This window comes from Elgaria multicarinata, chromosome 3 (genome assembly GCF_023053635.1).
Source record: "Elgaria multicarinata webbii isolate HBS135686 ecotype San Diego chromosome 3, rElgMul1.1.pri, whole genome shotgun sequence".
In the NCBI taxonomy this organism is placed as follows: Eukaryota; Metazoa; Chordata; class Lepidosauria; order Squamata; family Anguidae; genus Elgaria; species Elgaria multicarinata.
The window spans coordinates 100,250,025-100,272,153 of record NC_086173.1 but is presented as its reverse complement, the minus strand read 5'-3'; the positions used below and the strand labels follow the sequence as shown (position 1 = coordinate 100,272,153).

At 42.2% G+C, this 22,129-nt stretch overlaps 1 protein-coding gene across 1 annotated transcript in view; it reads right to left on the bottom strand.

Annotated features, from left to right (window-relative positions):
• BSN (bassoon presynaptic cytomatrix protein) overlaps positions 1–20,140 on the bottom strand; it is a 235,418-nt gene extending 215,278 nt beyond the window's left edge. The window contains exon 1 of the mRNA XM_063121574.1: positions 19,950–20,140. Within this exon, the coding sequence (XP_062977644.1) occupies positions 19,950–20,140 (191 nt within the window). The remainder of the gene's footprint in view (positions 1–19,949) is intronic.
• Between the last annotated feature and the right edge of the window lie 1,989 nt (positions 20,141–22,129).

Here is a 22,129-nt window from a genome sequence, read left to right as displayed (position 1 = left end):
GATCAGGAAAAAAAAGTACAAGTAGTGAACTGATGAAATATTTAATAAAGGATGGATTTAGGAAACACCTAAAGGAATAAAGAACAATTAATGGATACATTGTACTGATCAAAATTAAGTATGTCAGACTAATTTACCTATGTTCTCAATACTCAAAAGTCTAATCTTGTTCAGCAAGTTAAGGTGAGGGCAATGGAACTCCATGCATGAGTAAGCCATGTGGAAGTTATTCCTAAATGAACAAAAATGTTAATATTCTTTGACTTCAGTATATTTGATACATACTGTCATACACAAAATGGAGACCAAAGGAGTAAGTAGGATTCCTTTAAAATAGATACGTGAATGCTTAAAAATCAAAACAAAGGAATTATTAATACTGCAGTCAATTAAGAATGAAGTTTGCTATCAATTATTAATGCAGTGTCAAGATATATTACATGCATACAAAAACACAGGCAAAGTACTCATTGAGTTTTGGACAAATGCCCAATTTCTCTTCAACTAGCGCCTAGGATGACTCTTGAAAGTCAAGAAAGGAACTGTTGAAGCCTTTGCATTAGGGACTGTCGTTTAAGGAAAGACAGATTGGTGACCCGGTAATAGTTTGCCACAGGGTTGGTCCTGAGGTCTTGAGAGACACTAAAGTAGCAGCCTCCATTTTGGTACCATGAAGTTCTTTAGCAGTGCAACCATATCCATACATTATGCCCACTGGATAAGGATAGGATTGCTATTAAGTACCATCACAGTGAGCTGGAATGAAAACTGTTCAATGACAGAAGGAGCAACCCTGCTAGACAGGCGATTGGAATGGCAGTCCTCCCTTCCCTGCCCCATCTTTTCCCATGATAAAATTGTTCTTTAGAGGCTGCTGCCACTCTTTCTTGTTGTTTTGCTGCCTGTGTTTGGAATGCCAAGGATTCAAATCCCTGTCTGAGGGAAAGCCTGGAGAGCTTTTGGCTGCAAGCATCAATAGCTGGGACCCAATCTACATGCGTGATTTATTGTGGAGAAAGAGCACATCAGAGTCATTCATGTCACATGACATTGGCCGTAGCTAGACCTAAGGTTTATCCCAGGATTGTCCTGGGGTCAAACCTGTTCATCTAAGTGCCACACAGGGCATCCAGCGCTCAGGCAGGGGCGAACCGGGGATGATCCTGGGATAAACCTTAGGTCTAGCTACGGCCATTGTCATCACTCCACAGTGACCACACAGCTTCCCTCACAAAAGGGTGCATTTTTGCAAAGACCTTTTAGTGCATCTTTCCCCCCTTAAAAGTGGTTCCTGTGTGGTTCTGCTGAAGTATTCCCCAGTCCTGTGAATTAAATCCTGAATATTAGCCTAGTGGTGTGTCTGTGACCTGGTCAAAGGGTGGGCCTGTCCATTTATTTTCCCCCTCCCTCCCCCCTCCCTTTGGCAGTAACTATTTTGGACACAGGCTTCTTTTCTGTCTTGGGACTATTATGCAGTAGTGCTATTTTGCTGCTCACCTTTTCTGATTATTTTTACTTTGCACTATTTCTCTTCTGTGCTGTTTCATTTCTGTATAGAAAGGAGGCTTCAGCATTGCTACTTCACAGTCCTGTAATCACATAATTGTGCAACATCACATTAGTGTGATTTTCATCATTGGGCATGTCTACACCATGCCTTATCCTGGGCATCACCCCGGGATCATCCCTGTGTGTCCACATGACACACGGGATCCTGGGGGAAGGGAGGGATGATCCCTCCATTTCTCTGGGATAACTGGGATGGCTTTAATCCTGACTTTTCCCGCTGTCTCAGGATCGTCTTGAGACCGCAGGAGGTGTGGGCAATTATCCCGGTTTCATCACAGCTCCTTGCGAGTGAACGCGAGGAGCCAGAAACTGGGCATGGAGGTCCTCAGACACTCTGTGCCCATCAGGGGTGGGAGGGTAAGTTTTTAAAAAACTTACTTTTCTGTTGGAGCCTTCGTGCGCTCATCTTTTGTAACTACAACAACAACAAAAATGGCAGCCACGACATCCCTTGTTCCTCCCAGGATGTCGCGCGTGCCATCTGTTCAAAAGGGAGGATCTCGTGATCAGAATACTGTGAGATCCTCCCCCCTCCCTCCCGGAATGCCAGGAGACATGCCCATTGTGTTGTACTGAGGTAGTAACTCATGCAGGGAGAAAGGCTTCAACACTGCTGATTTGCTGTCAGCAAATCACACAATTGTGCAACAGTGCTTTAGCGCAATAGTTATAATTGAGTTGTACTGGGATAGTAACTCATTCTCCATCTTACAATGATCAGGGGTGTGGGGAAGAGTGATTCGATATTGCTAATTCACAGTCCTATTGGATGCAAGGGAAGAGGTGTGAGGTAAACTATGGGATATCTTTTCCATTAAACTTCCCTGTGCAGGGGAGCATTGAAAGGGGTGAGGAGCAAGCCTTTCTCATTCACTGAGCAGCACCTACACAGTTGATGACATTCAGTTCTACTCACTGGACTCCATCCACCCAACTCCAAAGTATGGCAGTTTCAAGTGCCGTTTGTCCCATGATTGTGGGTTTTTGTGTGCGTTTTTTGTAGTATATAATCCATTTTTCTTGCTTCATGTACTGCTGAGGGAGCAAAGTGATTTCATGAAAATCCAGATATAACCAAAAAATGCTTCTGAAGACATTTCCACGTAGACCGTGCCGGAGAGTATCAATACTGTACCTCCATGGGATCCACCTTCATGCCACCTGTGCCTGGACTCCATCCCATTCAACACTAGGGTTCTTACTCATGAGTAGGCATGTCTAGGTTCCCTAACCAGAACAATGTCAGCTTCCCGTTGCCATGCCAACATTGACCACAAACTTCTCCAAAACCTAATTGTAATACTTTCTCTTCACTTATATTGTTTAATATGATCTTAGGGGAAGGCCTAGTGTGTTGTTCTAGCATAATTGCACAGTTTCAGGCTACCGTACTATTGTATTTGTACAGAATTAAGTAAAATTAACTGCAGGGGGAGGAGTATGTAGGGGGAGGGGCGGGAGATTTTGCCAGGATCTTATGCCTCTCCAGGATCGCTATTAGCCTCTCCAGAGGCAGAATCCCTATTAATACCAGTTGCTGGGGAACCCAAGCAGGGTGCTATTGCACTCATGCCCTGCTCATGGGCTTCCCACTGGGGAACCTGGTTAGCCACTGTGGGAAAGAGGACGCTGGATTGGCTTTTGATCTGATCCTGCAGGGCTCAAGTTATGCTATGTTAAGAGCTGAGGAAAGTAACTGCAGAGGAGACAGAGAGCTATGGAAATGAGGGGCAACTGAGAAAGGATGGGCGGGGGGTCACCCATCACCTTAACGTGGGGATCTTAAACTGAGGTGAAGCTATCTCTGTGCCATTGGCAAAAAATTGAAAAGCAACCCAGGTGCATTGCGTATTGTTGTTCAGGGAAAGCAAGGAAACAAAGGAGTGGGGAGCTGAATGTGAAGGGAACTGAGAATAAGGATGTTTAAAGAAACTAGGACACAGTAGTCAGTGGCCTGGAAAACAGAACCTAGAAGGAACTGTAGATGGAGGATGCAGAGGTATAAACAGGGAAAGGACTCAATGGAGGAAAGGGGTTGAGAAAATGAGATCTATGCAGAAAGATTTGGGGCTAGAAAAACCTCACAAGATACCAGGAAGCAGGAGAGGCACTGTGGCTGGGGAACTGTAGGCCAGGCTGAATCGGCTGAGTTTATTATATCAGTTTGAACCAACAAGCCAAACATATTTGCATGCCTAGAAGAGAATTGTTTTTACTAATGTCATTCTTAAAATCCTCTTTCAATGGAAACAAAGCTACACACAAGAATATCCTAATAGCAGGATTTAACTCAGGTAAAAGTTGCAGTATTTGAGTGTTTCCATCATGTATTTCTTACTAGTATACATGAAATGAAAACATGTTTCAGTTGGTACAGGTAATGTACCAGCATTGTAGCAGAATGTCTTGTAATGACTGACAACAGTTGACAGCTATGCTGCCTTTATTAGAGTATGAAAAGTAGCAGTAAATAAAAAGTCACATCGACGTGCAGTAGCTACAGATTATGACTGCTGTGCTAAGCAGAGCACATAACTAGAATGCAGCTAATTTTTTATTTTATTTTTTGACTCACAGAATTATGTAAGTTGTGATTTTGAGAGTAAATGCTCCTGAGACAAAAGGAACTACAATGTTATTACTGCAGTACACAACAGGTATGGTAGAAGTTATTTTCTCATCATATATTCATACTTTAAAGGATATCTATATGTACATCAGCTAGTCAATCATATACACAATATTTAAATTCCTGAACTTCTAATTCCTTTTCAAAATTCTGCCCCTTGAGCTACAGGATTTTAAAAATTTATTTTAACCCTTCCTATTTTGCAGCCACTAGAGTAGGAACTGTCACACTTTCATGGTAAATTATGCAGTTACTTGCTAGAAGGCTGAAGCTTACAGTTTGGAAAATGTTGGTCTTATTCCTTCCAGCAGTCCTGTTAAACCTTTATCAGCTTTGCTCTAAAATGAAGAAACTGCAAACTCACATAGTGTAGAGCAGCATGGCCTCGGTGGTTGCATAAGCAAAGCATTTGACTCCAATCATATAGGATCCTGCTTGAGTGTTCACTTGGGACAGAATCACATGGTTCCAGTCATACATGATACACGTAGGGTGACCATATGGCCGGAATTGCCCGGATTTGTCCGGGTTTTTGATGGCAAATCCGGGAGGGGAGGGGAAATCCGGATTTTTTTCTCAAAGAGCAGCTCTAATGGGAATTAACAAAAATGCTTATAACTCCATCATTTTTTAAGATAAAGACATGAAACTCTTAGGAAGGGCTTTAGTCATACCAAATTTGAAACAGATCCGTTCATTCATTGATTTTTTAGGATTTTTTTTAAAAATTGATGTTTTAAAATTATAATTTTTTAAACTGTCATTTTTAAAGATAAAGAGATGAAAGTTGGCACCATGATAGCTTTTAGGTAGAGCTTTAGCCATACCAAATTTGAAACAGATCTGGGGCCAGTAGCAAACCCTGTTAACAACAACAGCAGCTTGCAATGAGTGAGGATACAGTCAGAAAAGATATTTGAGGGAAGGGGAGAATGTAACACAAAGAGTATAGCAAAAGCTTCAAAGTACAGCAAAACCTACAAAATAGGAGTGAACGAAGTTAATTTCAGATACATTGAATCTCTCACTTGTTCTTTATTTCAGTAATTTTAACATTAAGATGTTATGTAGAACAGATTTGTCTTAAATGTGGTCTGTAAAATCAGACATGTTACCAAGGCTATGTTCGGGTGGGCACACCCCCTTGGTACTGTACACGCCCCCTTGGGGGCGATCATGTTGTCCTCTTTTTTGGTTTTCAAAATATGGTCACCCTAATACACGGTTTGTATGGGTGGTGATTTTGCCCTGTCATCTCAAATCCTGGTGTTGCCCATGGGTGAATTGGACATAGTTAAAATGACCCAAATCTTGCAGTAAAGCTCTCACACAAGCATGTAAATCTTGCGGTAAAGCCCTCACACAAGCACACACGAAGTCCCATTTCAAATGGCCAAATGTACACACCAACTTGTCTGCATTTTGCTGCTTATACAAATTACCACACTCATGAGCTGCTATGGCCATAGCTAGACCTAAGGTTTATCCCTGGATCACCCAGGGGTCAAACCTGTTCATCTAGGTGACACACAGGGGATCCAGTGCTCAGGCAGGGGCGAACCCTGGATGATCCCAGGATAAACCTTAGGTCTAGCTGTGGCCTATGTGAATTTGCTGCATCTTTATTCCTTCACATTAATAAGGCCTTAGTAGAAGTCAAATTCAAGCTTATGGCTCCTCTTTTCACAAGAAAGTTTTATACATACTCACAAATTAATTATCAGTGCCCTCTGGCACCTTTCAGTAAGAATTAGAGTAACCAGACTGTGAAAAGAAAGGATAGCAAAAGAAAAAAGAAAAAAAGTAGACAGGAAAGGAGGAAAACTAGCAGATATTGTTGCAAGGGATGTGCATTTGTGCTAAAAATCTGAAATGCTCCTCAAGATGGAGAGCTGGATAATTGTAGCGGGGCTTGCTGGAATGAAAGTATGCTTTCACAGCTGCTCCCAAAGAATAACTAGCTATGATCAACATGCAGAAAAGAGTAGACAATGCCATAGCCTCAGTGGTAGTCCTGGAAAGAACTCAATCAGCTGCACACTCTGGTGAAAGAAAGTGGGCACCACTCATTCCCTAACTGGTGTTATTCACCAGGCGCTCAATTATTACTTGACACACAAGCTATGTTTTCAAACCCTGTTCCACTTCTTTCAATTTTTAACTTGCCTATCCCCAAAGGACTCAGGGCAGCTGACAACTGCGATAAAGCAATCAATATTAAAAACATCAATAATTTAAAAACAACAACAACTCATAGCTAGAAAATTTAGGCATTCGGTCCCTCAGGCTTGAAGTAGGTAAAGATTATCATTTATTACATCAACTCTAGTTTTAACGCATGTGTAAAGTAAATTAATCTTAGAGGCTGTTATACATTTTTAAAATAATAATAATACACAATTGACATTGTTGTTGACTCAAACCGAACATGGAAGGCAAGATCTTCAAGTGTGAGTAGAAAATGAGAAAACCTCAGTTGCGCTCACAGTACTCCAATGATTGATATAAGCCCAAAGAGGGGACCTAGGGGCTCATCAGATGAGCATTTTATTGCACGCTCACTAATGCCCACTCATGTTTTTTTGTACATCCTTTAGACAACAATGCCATCTGCCTCCCACAAGCCTCCTGATCCTTCTTTCCTTTTTTCCATCACAAAATGGACCCCTTTTAATCCGACTTTTTTTTTTTTTTTGGAACGGAATGCGACGCAATCTCCTGTTGGGTGTAAGAAAAGTGGCAAAATAAAAACGGCTCCTGAATGGGCCACATGTTTTTTGTGGGACAGGAGCAGGGGCAGAGAAACGAAAGTAAGGAACCGCAATCCCCCTCTTCTGTTGACAGCCAATCTATTCAACTTCTGAGACTGCTAACTTAAAAGAACTACATTGCACAGCTTAGTAATGTTATTTTCCTCCAACATACACCAAAGAATTAAAAATGAAAGCCTTCTTTCCAAATAGCTTTTAAACAGCTTTAAGACAAATTTTGATACTCTATACTTAATGTTAAAATTAGATATGAAATTTTAAATAATTCACAAATGCAAGATGACTATCAGTTAACAAAGGAATTATAAGGAGAGGTTTTATGAAAGGGAAAAGGAAAAAATGTCAGGGCTGGGAGACTGAGCACTTCAATGCTCTATAGCATCATCCCACCATGGGGACATAAAACAATCCTTTTCTTTCCAGGTTGGCTGGAGTTCTGAACATTCCAGTTAGGTCCTGGAAATACACTGCGACATTTCATTGTAGGTCCCCACTTCTATATTAACAATTTATTTATTAGATGTCAATTCCATTTGGGATAAAAATAATAATTTATGCATATAGCTCAACTGTTTCAATAAAAATATGGTCTGAAAATCCTATTTGTAGTTAGGAAACTGCATTCCATCCTAGATGAATACTGTTCTGGGTCCTATTATATATTTCTTTCATATCCTTGAAACAAGCATCTTAAAGAAAACACTGAATAGTTCAGAATGCATAACTTCTTCTCTTACTACACGGTACACATTGAGTATAGTACATGTTCTCTTTCAAAGTTTAAAGGTAGAGACCATATACTAAATAATCTGGAAAAAGTATTATACAAGAAACTCCTAATGTTCCATTATGATGGCAAAATCCCTATTTCTTGGAGCCAGTGCAAACTCTTCAGAGCTCCAGTCGTTTGGCAGCAGATAGTATTCTAAAGTTCTTCTCCTGTTACAAGATCCAGGTGCAATCCTTCAGGCAGGCCTAGGCTACAAGCAACATAGTCATGTCATTTACCAGAAGAAACCATAGAATCCTAGAGCTGTAAGGCACCTCAAAAGTCATCTAGTCTAAGCCGCTGCCAATACAGGAAATGCATTACTAAGCATTCCTGTCAACGTCTAATGAAAATTCACCCCATTCTGACTCAGTTTCTTCCACTATCAAACAGCTCAAGCCATCAAGAAGTGCATCTTAGCATTTAGTCAAAAAAACTTTCATAAAGTTCCCTCACAGGACTTGATCTCTAGACCTCACCCCATCTTCTCTTACCCTCCTCTGGACATGTTCCATTTTGTTAACATCCTTCTTACACAGAAATAAACACAGAATTCCATAGGTCTCAATATAATAGAGTAATACATTTATTTCTCATGACCCAGACACTGTACTCCTGTTGACACAGCCTGGAATTCAATTAGCCTGATTAGATGCCACTTCATATTGCTGATTCATGTTTAGCATGTGATCCACTAAAGCCACTATATCTTTTTCACAGGTACTGCTGTCAAGCCAGGAGTATTTGTGGAACTGATTCTTCCTACCTAAATGCAGAATTTTAAATGTATCTGTTTAAATTCATTGTTATTTTTGGCCTAGTTCTCTATGCTGTCAAGATCTTGAATCTGGTTTCTGTCTAAGGTATTAGCTGTCTCATCCAGTTTGGTGCCATCTGAAAATTGATGAGCATCTTCTCCTTCATCCAAGGCATCTATAAAGATAACCAACACTTGGTCCAGGACAGAACCATGAGGCACCCCCACCTAGGGTGACCATATGAAAAGGAGGACAGGGCTCCTGTATCTTTAACAATAGCATAGAAAAGGGAATTTCAGCAGGTGTCATTTGTATATATGGGGAACCTGGTGAAATTTCCTCTTCATCACAACAGTTAAAGCTGCAGGTGCCCTGCCCTCTTTTAAATCTGGTCACTCTAGTATAGCTCCTGCATCTTTAACTGTGGTGATAAAGAAGGACTTTCACCACGTTCTCCAAATATATATAAATGACACCTGCTGAAATTTCCTTTTCTATGCAACTGTTAAAGATACAGCAGCCCTGTCCTCCTTTTCATATGGTCACCCCACCCCCACCCCTAATTGTCAGTCCTCTCCAGGCTGACGAAAAGCCACTGCTGAGTAGTCTTTGGGTACAGTCCATTAACCAGCTATAAAATGCACATGACATTAGTATTATCCAGCTTGTTAATAAGAATATAATGGGGGAACCAAGCCTTTAAAGAAGGTGGGCAAATACCCAATACATTTTTTAGGTTATAAGAATATCAGACCATAGTTTTGGAAGAAAATAAAGATAACAAAACAAATGGGAAGATAAGCAGCAATAATTGTTTTCTTGGAATAAACTGGTGGGCTAACATCATTAATCAACTAATCTGTACAATTAATTGATTAATGACTTGATCGTGAATTAATTGAAGCTCTATTTTTAATCTTAGCCAGCCATCTGGGCTCTCCCTCTTGGCCTTGACTAATTCTTCTACTGCCACCTTCTACTTTTTGCAGCCACTCCTGTTCCTGTTTGCTGCTGCAGCAGTGCAGCTACTACTACTATTTATTTAATGCCACGGAAGTGGCATGGCCCCCGTTCAGAGGGTCTGTAATCTGGACAATGTCACAGGACAATGGTGTAAAGGGGAATAGAACTGGCAGCAGCAAGGTCAGAACAAGTAAGTAGTTTTCAGGAAAGCCTTAGGAGCTCTACGTAGCAAGGATGCTGTGGCATATACACTGGTACTTAGAGCAGCAAACACTATCAAATAAAACGTGAAGCAGAAACATGTGTTTATAAAACTGCAGTTGACACTCTCTAGAGAGGATGGTGATTGCTGTTACAAACTCTAGTGCAAATGTTGAGAAATGTGCAAATGGATGAGAAGAAACGGTAGTCACCAGCAGAGTGGTTCTCCAGCCTAACAGGTTTCTCCTGCTTAATTTTCCTTATGGTTAGTGACTTCATATTACATTTATGGTAGAAAGTCTCTGAGATGAAAAATAAAATCATGATGCCTTGCTGTACAGTGGCAGGATTTTGGAGGTTATAAAGAGGCTCTCTAGGATTGGAAAAGCAGAGGAGAACAAGCTCCCCCTTGTGGGGTCTGGCCCTGAGAGAGGAGCAGGGAAAAACTTCCTACATCACACAGGTTTGCGCATCCAGACAGCCAGATCCAAGTTCTTCATGAAGCAGTACTCAGTTCTGAGTTTCTGGGAGTTTGGGGTTAGGGATACCCTAAGGCAAATCAGTGGTAGGAGGGCACTGCAAGTTCTGGTTGCAGCGGGGACTGCATACAGCCCATGGGCCACATGTTGCCAACTCCTGCCTAAGTATTAACATCGATGTGCTGAACATCATGCTTAATACTTGTTGATGAATATTTCCAGATAAGGCTTTCATCATGCAATCATTCTGCCTCATTCATGGAATTTTATGGGGGAGTCAGTAGATGTCATCTTACACTGTTAAGTCTTGTCCCACCTTTTCCCAACACTTCTTTCATGAATGTTTATTTTATTTTGAAATGAAGTTAACAAAATAAAGGCAACAAAGAGAAGAAGAATATAGATAATAATAAATCAACATTACTAAAGAAAGAAAGATATCCACTAATTATAAGAATCAGTCTCTAACTGACATGCTTATGAAACATCTACAGTAAAACAGCCTAAGTAGGAGCTCAATAAAACATATAAATGGAATGTGTGTGAGTGTGTGTTTGCATGTTGTTTTGTGTACATGTGTGTATTAGTCAGAAAAAATATAGGCAACTGTACTTGGTTGGATGTTGATCAAAAGTTTGAAAAGCTTCAACATAGGAAATAAATGAAAACCATGGTGCCATAATAATTGATGGCGCTAGGTGTCATCTGTATGAAAGTACCCAGTATCTCTTCCACAAGTATGTCTAGACTTTGGCCAGATCTACACTGAGCAGGTTATAGCACTATGAAAGCAGTATGAAAGCAATATGAGGCAGGAGCCACATTACTGCGTTATAATGGTATTGAAGTGCACTGACAACTGTTGGGGCCAGAGCTCTTCCTCTGAGATCAAAGTTCTGTCTATTCTATGGCCCCTTGGACCCTGTCCAAGGTACCGTAGGACTGAAGCCTATGACCTATAAAAGCATACTTGGGCCTTAGCTAGACCTAAGGTTTATCCTGGGATCATCCTGGGGTCGTCCCTGCCTGCTCCTGGGATATCCTGTGTGACATTTACATGAACAGGGATGATCCCGGGATAAACCTTAGAATTTTAACCTTAGCTAAGGCCTTAGAAATGGATTACTCTCACCAGTGTATGTGAGAGTAATTATTCCAGCCTACCTTACAGGGCTGTTTTTATTGAGAAGTGTTCTGAACAAATGAGATACAGTATATACATATTAATTAACTACTACTACTATCACCATCATCATTATTATCACAGCATTTTCCATTTGTACATCTGCATTTGAAAATATTATGTTCCAACTTATTATTCCCCTTCTTATCTTCCTTCAAGAAGCTCACAGGGTCTGGGTTTCCCATATTTTACCATGAGGTAGGCCAGCCTTCCTGAACCTAGTATCCCACAGTGTTTTAGACTACAATACCTACATTCCTGACCACTGGCCATGCTGGTTGGGCCTGATGGGAGTTGAAGTCCAGAACATCATGAGGCAAAGGTTGGAGAAGGCTGAGGTAGGCTATGATTAGAGATAATGATTGATCCAAATCTCCCCAGCAACCTTGCTAATGATTTACTTAATTTATACAATTTATAGGCCATGCAATAGCCAAAATTCTCTGGGTAGCTGATAGGATTAAACAAACAAAATCACAATAAAACAACAAAATAAAACCAATACTACACCATTATAAATTCACAAATCACTTTAAAACAGAGGAAAAGAAACTCTGCAGCAACAAATCAATTTAAAACTAAGGGAAGAGGAATAAAATCCACAGAGCTAAATCAGTATAAAACCATAACTTAATTTAAAAGACCTAAGAAAATAAAAAGGGGAAGGATCCAAGGTGTCTGAATATTAAGTACTATTTATGTTGCACTTGCAGAAACCAATGCTTGCACAGCATCAATGGGTTTTCTGAAATCCATAGCGCTATTGATGTTGTGGAAGAATTGATTTCCACTAGTGCAATTTAAATAGCTCTAGTGGCTGGACACCATGGAATCCTTGGCGAGAAAGATATTAAAGTAAGTCCCAGACAGGCAAGGGGCCACTGTCGAAAAGCCTGTTTCTTTGGTAGCTGCCCGTCATGCCTCATTAGGTAGGGGCATTTGGAGGAGGAGGAAGCATTCCTTCAAATATTGATGTCTGAGTCAAAACCAGCACTTTGAATTGGGCCCAGAAATGTGCTGGGAGCTCAAGTACTGATCAAGTACTGGCTCAAAACACCCAGTCCCAGTTAGTACCCTAGTAGCCATATTTTGTACCAGCTGAATGTTCCAAACCATTTTAAAAAGCAGCCCCATGTATAGTGTTGCAGTCATCCAAACAGGAGGTTACCACAGCCTGAATCATTAAAGTCAGGCTAGATCTATCCAGGTAGGGTCACAGTTGGTGTCCCAGTCTAAGCTGATAGAATGCAGCTGGACAACCATCTGTCAGGTATGCTTTAGGGTGGATTCCTGCATTGAGTGGGGGTTGGACTCGATGGCCTTATAGGGCCCTTCCAACTCTACTATTCTGACTCTATGATTCTGATGTGTTCTGCACCACACAGACCACTTTGTCTCCTATAGCAAATATGGCCCTGTGAACAACTGCAAAATACAATCCCTATCCTTTAAGGGGAATGCAAAAGGGGTTGCCAAACCATCCACTAACAGTAGATTGAGCTTCAGGTTATATTCATTCAACCCATTACCATAGTGTCATGATTCAAAGCCCTCCCACTGATACAATAAAGATATCTGCTGTGTAATCCACAAAGCTTTATTCAACAAATAAACATCTCTTCACACCTGAAGGGAGTGTGAATGCTAGGAGCTGTCCTCTAAGCTTAATTACCCTAAGGGACCACCTCCCACCTCCTCTCAACTCTGCCCACTTGACTCTGCAGTGGACTCTGGGAACTGTCAACTGCGATGTCACCTCCCCCTCAGACAGAGGCTGAGTTCTCAAAAGTGGGGTCTGGAATGGTCTCTGAGCCATCTGCATTCTCGCCGATAAGCTGGTGGGAAGATTCATACTTGACTCCTGAAGAGTCTTGGAGAATCTCCTCCTCTGCTTCCTCTGTTGGCTGGTAAATTCCTGCTTCTCCTCCTTCAGATTTTTAGTATGACTGACCCCCAGAAACCCCTTCCCCAACCCTAGGGAGAACAGGCCTGATCCTGACACATGGCCAGGCACTGATTTAGTGCCCACCTGAAAAATGGAGACAAAATTGAGCATAATCTGCATACTGATAAGATCACATTCTAAATCCCTGGATGCCCTCAATCAACAGTTTCACATAGATGTTAGATAAAATAGGGGTCGACAGGATCCTGAAATGTAGATGCCACAGAACCCAGCATATATACCCCACAACCACTTTCTGGAAGTAGCCATGCAGGTCTGAGCAGAACTACCAAAGAGTAGTGCCATTACCTCCTTACTCAGAGAGCTTCTCCAGATGGGTAATGACACTGAAAGCTACAGAGAGGTCTAGAAGAATCAACAGTGTCATACTCACAGACCTCACCCTGTCTCTTTTCTGGCAGAGGGAGCCTTCCTCAACCTAGTGAAGTCCAAATGTTTTGGACTTCAACTCCTGCCAGTATTGTCAGGAGTGTTAGGAACTGTTGTCCAAAACAGGAGTACCAGATTGTAGGTACCAGGTTGGAGAAGGCTGCTACAGAGTGGCCATGCCAGTTTCAGGGTTAAAACCAGGCCTAAACCGCCCAGAGAGCTTCGGCTATTGGGCGGTATAAAAATGTAATAAATAAATAAATAAATAAATAAACCCCGCTTGAAATAGATCTAAAAACTAAGCAGGGATTTGAAACCCAGTAACCCATGTTCAAGCCCAACATTGTAGGCAGCATTTGCTCTTTTTCCCCTAATCTCTTTTTTTTAAAGGTCATAGATTCATAACCTTGTCTTCAGTATGCAGAGAGGTATATTTTCCTTTATGTGATAATATATTTCTTTGTTGTTATATATGTACTTTTATATTTGTATTATGTTTTCTGGTAATAAAAGGTCTAAAAAAAGGAACAGGGTAGAAAAATATTTTGCTAAAGATTACTGCTGAATGCTACTGAGATGATAGGTTTGATGCTGTGGGGAAAGGGAGCTTAACAGTAAAATGCATTAAGAAACTGGAAAATGCATTTAATCCCAATGATATGCTTGATTTTTCTAAATAAAATGCAGTTGTGTGTCTGAAAAGTTGTCTGCAACTGAAATTACAGAAACATGCTCTGTATATTAGCAAGATTATGACCAAAACATATATCCCTTTCATTGCAAATACATATGTATTTGATCAACTGTTATTGACTCCTGAATTGCATACAAACTAGAGATTTGCAACCAAACTGCTTAATTCATATCAAAATATTGAACAGGCACCCACACTCACGTCTGCCTCTATAGTTTTCCCGGCTCATTTCCCCTCCTATCCCCAGGTGCCACATCAGGTTTTTACCCAGCCCCCTTTCGCTGGTTTTTTCTTTGGCTCCTACTTTACTTGACTTCTGTGGGGGTGCAATCCTATGTATGTTTAGACAGAAAAAAACTCCTATAATTCCCAGCATGCCCCAGACAGAGACGTAGGACTTTTTTTTCTGTCTAAGCATGCATAGGATTTCACCCTCATTCACTCATGTAGCCACGGCAATTCATTCTTCTCCCTACACCCTCCTCCCTCTAAGCCCAACGTCTGCTATATTTCTTTTCCTTTCACCACCTGCCCTTAAACCCCCCATTTCATGGTACCAGCTCCATCAGTGCTTCAGCAGGGTGGTGATAAATGGGACTGTCATTGGCAAAAGGCAGGAGAAATATGTTTTTAGCCTATTATAGCAGAATAAACCTGAAAAAGTTAAGCACTCAAGTCAAAATGAAATCAGTGGGACAAAAAATGCTTTGTCTTTGACTAGATTGTGCCTCAATTCCTTACATTTGGCCAGATTTTGCACTAGATTACTATGCTTTCCTAAGAAGTTGAATTTACAAAAAGATCAGGTGGCAATAAAAGAGTATTTGCATTCTTAAGCTTCAGTCCCATCTAAATTAGTTCTGTCTAGGGAAACAGATGTAGCTCTATAGCCATGATTGTATACACATTAAATATTTGAAGAAACAGGATTAGTACAATTGGGGAGCTATAAGAAAGCTAACAAAAAGCCTAACAGTGCTGTGGCCATTGGCCTGTGGTGTCCCTCACGGTTCCATCTTATCCTCCATGCTATTTAACATATACATGAAACCATTAGGAGAAATTGTCCAAAGTTTTTGGGTTCGGTGCCACCATTATGCTGCTGACACCCAACTATATCTCTTTTCCATTTAAATATAAGGAAGCTGTTGGTTCTAAATTGGTGCTTGATGTCAGTAATGGGCTGGATGAGAACAAACAAGTTGAAGCTTAATCCAGACAGTGGCCAGGATTGTGTTCGCGTAGCTGAGGCTAGTAAGCCAACTTCATCCATTCCTATGGTTGCCTGATTTGGTCATGGCCACGCATTACTTAGTTACCTCCCGCTTGGACTACTGTAACACATTCTATGTTGGGCTATCTTTGAAAACTGTTCAGAGACTTCAGCTGGTCCAAAATCCTGTGGCCAGACTTTTGACCAGAGCCAGTTACAGGGAGCTCCTTTTTTACAGTAGCTTCACTGGCTACTGGTCTGTTTCCAGGCAGAATTCAAAGTGCTGGGTATGACCTACAAAACGCTATAGAGCTTGGGACCAGGCTACCCGAAGGACTGCCTTCTCCCATACAAATTGTTAAGATTTTCTGGAGAGGCCCTTCTGACTGCTGCCTTCAGAGGCACATTTGGTGGTGACCTGAGAGAGGCCTTTTCAGTGGCTGCTCCCAAGCTGAAAATTTCCATCCCAAGGGAGGCTAGATTTGCTCACTCTCTGTTGTCCTTCCACTGGCCGATAAAGACCACTTTATTCAAGAAGGCCTTTGGCCTGTTCGTGGGTCTGTTGGTTTGGGTTCTGTTTTTTATTTTTTATTCTGCAATTGTTTTGTTTTTATTGAATGTGTTGTTTTATTGTTTTAATCCATTTTAATTGTACCCCTAAGCTGTCTTGAGTAGCATTTTTGGTAGAAAGTTGGGATATAAATCAAATAAATAAATAAAGTTCTGTGCAAGTTTACTCAGAAGTAAATCCCACTGTATTCAATGGGGTTTACTTCAAGGTATGTATTGAACATAAATACATTAGGCAGATCATGAGCCTGGTAACGTAGGGCTCATCTACATCAAGCATATATTCCACTATGAAAGTGGAATGAAAGCAGTATATAAAAGGCAGGAGCCACACTACTGCTTTATAGTGGTATTGAAGTGCACTGGCAACTGTTGGGACCCATGACAAATACCATATGCTGCTTTCATACCACTTTCATAGTGTTCTATCCTTCTTGGTATAGATGTCTCATGGGCCTCAACAGTTGTCCGTGCACTTCAGTACCACTATAAAGTAGTAGTGTAGATCCTGCAGTGTACTTCAATATCACTATAAAGCAGTAGTGTGGCTCCTGCCTTTTATATACCACTTTCATATCGCTTTCATAGTGGAATATCTTGCTTGGTGTTGATGAACCTGTAGTTACTGAGCAATCCTACGTGTGTTTTCTGTCTAAAAAAGCCTTACAGCTCCCAACATCCACTAGCCAGCCCTGCTGGATGGTGAGTGCTAGGAGTTGCAGGACCTTTCTAGACAGAAAACATGCATTTCTGTCTAAATATGCATAGGATTGTGCCCTTAGCTACCTTATACTGATTCAGCCCCTGGTCCATCCAGCTAAGCACACTGACCGGGAGTGGCTCTCCAGGATTTCAGGAAAAAGTTTTCCCAGTCCTTCCTGGAGATGCTGGGGTATGAACCTTCTAGGCTGGGACCTTATCCATGGAAAACATGTGGTTTACTACTAAGCTACAGTGGTCCCCTGGTATTGCTACTTCTTGCAAACATATTGCCCCACATGAGTAAATCTGAAATAGTACATTTCCCATTCCAATGTTTCTTATGGATTTGGATCACCTGCTTCTGAAATGCAGCAATGGATGTGGAATTAAACACAGCTCAGTTATGCTCTGCAATAAGATCACTTAATAAAATATATTTTCCATTAAGCACAACAGCCTTTTAAAAATAATAATGAAGTAAGGCACAAATACTTTCTTGTACAGAGAAATTTCTAGTATTAGATTATACTTTTAATTAACATCCTTAGCTTAACTCCATATTCATATTTCTCTTAAATTTGCCAAAAGACCCTTTGTTGCTTTTGCTGCAACAGACTAACATGGCTACTCCCATGGAAATTGCCCATATTCGTGATTATTCCAGCACATTCCCTAAGCAGAGGAAGAGAAGACTGACAAAATAAAACATTTATTAATCAGGGCAGGGATATGATAGGATGCCTGCTTAGAGAGAAAAAAGGTTGTGCTGCTTGTCTGGGTTTGGAAGAGAATCCAGTACTTCTGCACAGATATATTAGTACTTGGAAGGGTTCCCAGCCCTGCTCTTCAACACACCATGGCAGGAGTTGTCACAGAAAAGCCTCAATGCGCAGAAGCCTCGAAACAAGACACTCAGCTCTCCATCAGTAACACTTTATGGTGTATAAATGAATCTAAGCTGCAGAATTAAGGAAACCTTCCAGAGGCACATGCTCCCATCCCACAGGAATTAGATAATCCTGTTAGAGGTCCCTATACAAAAACACTTATTTCCTTTTCATACACACACACACACACACACACACTATCATGCAAACACATATTCTTCTACACCTTACACAAATCCATTGTGCCTAAGCCTTTCAACATCCATTCATTGTGTGAACTTTCCTTGTTTATGCACTGGTGCCTGGCCTACCTCCTCCCTAAGCTCAGCTAAGGAATTATATGCAAACCTGAGATTCTGCAGAATGGAAATAATTGCCACATTACAACTCTGACATAATTTTATCTATGCAGATGGCAATCTACAATAGATGATCTACATTTTCAGAAGATATTTTAAAATTAAAGATACTATCAAAACACATATCGATAAATTTTAAAGTATAAGATGGATACAGCTTGCTTAAGTATTGAACATCAAATTGAACTTTAACAGATTTCTTCCGCAAACTTTTGCAAGAAAAACCAGTGATATATAAATATTCAGTTCAGCCAGAAACAAGTTTTTGATTGTTAAAAGGTGATAAAGAAGGCTTCAGTATCAATCCCAACTGAACCGTATCACAGAATAGAAAGCTATTTGATTTCTTCCAGAACCCAGTATAACAACCTCCATGTAATAGTGAAGCATTCAGCTGTACAAGACCTGCTGTGGACATGGGTGATACACTTCTTAATGTATTCCTTTCATATATTTATATACAGCTTTTAAACAAACAAACAAACAAACATGGCTCAATATTACTCTCCTGAATATTTCACCAACTTTTGTTTTTTCATCTGTACTTTCCCCCCAGCATTAATTATCTATATTAGTTGAAGATGATGTCTAGTTTTAAATGCACTATTCTGCAGCATGATATCTAATCATTATACCGCCCTCCCTGCAAACATGTTTTCCTTTCCTTAGGGAGATAGTATACAATATTTTAGTTCAATTATTTCTCTATGCTAATGTACAACGTGTAGGTTACATAACCACTATTCTTTTTTATATACTACAAACAGGCTGCAAGTGCTTTTAAGCACCATCAATTATATCATTGTAAGCAAGCATCACAGCAACACATCTGATTGGGGAAGGATGACTAGAAGAATAGCTAGGTGCAAGAGAATAATAGGGAAATGTTTGTTCTTGTTGACAGCTCAAGCAAGAAGTATTCTTAACAACACACAGGTTGAAAACAGCTACTTGTGGTTCCTGACTCACAAGCCATGTCCTTTCCTCTCTGTTTTGCATGCCATTCATTCCATCCTCTGCTGTGTAATCAGCATCCCATTCATGTTTCTCTGCTCCCCTCTCCCTGACACTAGCCTGCACTACGGCACTCTGTGAAAGAGTCTTCTTCATCCTGTGTTTGTGCACATGCTGCTATCTTCTCCACCATCACCCAGCTAGATTGATTTTCCTACTCAGTGTGAAATACTGTCAAGCATGGGCAGGCTCCTCCATCATCGGTCTTAAAAAGATGAATCCCAAATGGCACCCACCACAGCCTTTCCATAGATCATCAGCTCTCCCCACAACACCAAAACTATACCATCGAGAGCCTGGTTATCAGATCAACATTCCCCAAATGAGGGACATTATGGAGCACACCACTCTAGAATAAGAAGCAACCAATATGCTCTAGGGAGCCTGACTCCCTGGGAGAAAGTGACAACCTCTGAAAAACAGGGGGTCTCCTAAAATTAGCTGCACACACGGCAAAGCTCCCACACAGGCCAAACCATCTTTCCCTTTCTTCATATCCATCCATCCTGGGGAGTCATCCCGTCATACCCAGAGCCTCCTCCACAAGCGCTGAGATCCCTTCGGGGTTGTTCCCGATTTCTTTCTTCCTCTCCTCTCGGCGGCCCCCGAAGGCTCAGCCTTGCCCTCTCCTACCCCATCTCTCTCCCCTCTCCCGGCCCCAGTTCCTAGTCCTCAGCCCTGCAACGCGCCCGCAGCAGAGGGTTCCCCAGTTGCACTTCGCCCTTAATCCCCGCTCCCCCCCGGCAGCCCAGGCGGGCGCCCGTCCTGCCTCCACCCCCACAGCACTGTCTGCCCAAGTTGCCCCCGAGCGACCCCTCGTCCTCCGCTCGCCCGGCCGGTCTGCGTCTCCCACCTGGCGGAGGGTCCGTGCGGCTGCGCGGGGCCCGGTGCGGCGACTGGAGCCCTGCCCGGGGGGAGCTGTCCGCCGCTGCCTGGTGCTGAAGGCGGCTTGGCGGTCCCGGGCGACGTGGAGGGGCCGGCGGCGGTGCCGGGGGGCAGCTGCCCCTCGGCTCCCCCGCCCTCTAAGCTGGCCTCGTTGCCCATGGCGAGGCAGCAGCTGCCGGGTTGGGGACAGGCTCCCTGAGCGTCCTCAGCGCAGCGCCGCCTGCGCCGCCATCAGCCTAGCTCCACCATCGCCGCCTGCCCCATCCGCACTGGGCATGCGCTCACCTGGGCGCGAGCTCGGCACCCACCCCTCCAGGGGCGCGCTTCATGAAATGGGGGCGCGCGCTGCGGGCGCGCTGCCCGGGACCAATGAAGGCTCGCGCAGAGTTCAAACCTGCCCATCGTGAGCACGTGCGTGTTCTGACCAATACAAGCACGCAGTCCCTATTAGTTTCTCTCCCCTCTCCCGCCCTTTCTCAACCTTCCCGCCAGCGCGGGGACGCGCTAAGTCTGGACATCAAACCGCAACACGAGCGGCCCCTGTAGTCCTGTCAGCGAGCACACGCGCCCCTCCGAGCCCCCCTCCTCCCACTCCGAAGGCGCAAAGCCTGGAACGAAATGCCTTGCAATTCCTTTGCCTTTTGGCTGGCCAATGGGAACTTGCGCACATTCCCTCCACCGTTTGCCTGGCCAATAAGAGTCTTTTCTCCGTCACTCCACCCTTCCGCACATGCAGGGCTCGCCTAATGAGAAGCCGGCTCATTCCTCGCTGCCTTGCTTTGCCTTTCTCCATCCCCAACTTCACCACCTTTCCCCTCCCTCCGGTTCGTGAATTGACCAATTGGAGAACGCACCCCCTATTTTTGCTCTTGGCCTGACCAATGCATTGGAACTGCAGCTGGAAAAGATGGCAGAGACCGCCTTAGAGGACTTCTTACCCTGAAGCCTGGACCATTGGCCCAGCCAAAAAATGCTTAGTGGGACAGGCTGATGGCTGACAGGACTGGGCACTGCATCCTGCTGGCAAAGATACCTGCCCGTCTTGTGACTGACATTGATTTTGGGGGCACAACACAATGTGTGTTACATTACAATGTTCTGTTCTTCGTCATGCTAATCACAGAGGATCTGATAAGGCACTACTATTTATATGAGTTCAACCGTTTTTTAGGCCAACTATGCATGGCTATATCTAAATAACAAACTCATATATGACGAACTGGACATGGACATGGTGCTCTTTGGTACAACTCTGGAGTTGTAACCGACAAACATTTCAGACAAACACACTTTCACTTCAGCTTCAGAGTTGCAAGCCCCTGGATTCTATACCAGGCATGCTACCAGACAGATGTCTCTTGGTGGCAAAACTAAAAAGGCATTGGTTAGCTATGACTTTGCTCTTCATAATGATTTTTTTTTTCTAGTAAGAAAGAGGACTGATGGAGTGGTTGGGAGAACACAGAAGAGCTACAAACAGAACAACTTCTCAGCCTCCTATAAAATCTGCAAATGACACACAGTAATTGCACAATAAAAGCCTCGTCTGGATTCACCCCAGGACTGGAAAGGACTATAATGGACTAAAGAAATATAATTGCATTTGTTTATATATTTCAGGTTGCTGTAGAAAGACTGTTGTTTTGAAAGGCAGCTAAGATATGCATTAAATAAATAAATATAACACACTGGGCTATATTAATAATAAATAAATGCCAGGTGCTTTCACTGGTTCAGAGCTTTTTGATACCTTACTGTCAATAGCCATCAAATATTTTTGTAACCTTTTTCAGATAACTAGGGTTCCTGTTATCTAAAATGACTAGTTGTCAATAATTGCTAATAGCTGAATTATCGATAACTCTTACCAAATGAGTGCCTGCTACCAATTACAAAGTATTATCCCATTCATCATGCAACATGGACTATTGCTTTTAAAACACACACCAAACACCACTTAATGCTTCTTTTTGATAGACATAGACTATAACTACCATTAATCAATGGAGCTGCGTTGACAGCAAGCAAAAACTCTGGAATTTGGGACTATTGAAGAAATTGCCACCACAAAAGGCATCAAAACCCACAGCATGATCCTTTCTGGGTCTGTTTGTGTGCTTGAAATTGTGACTGCAGAATGCGAATTTA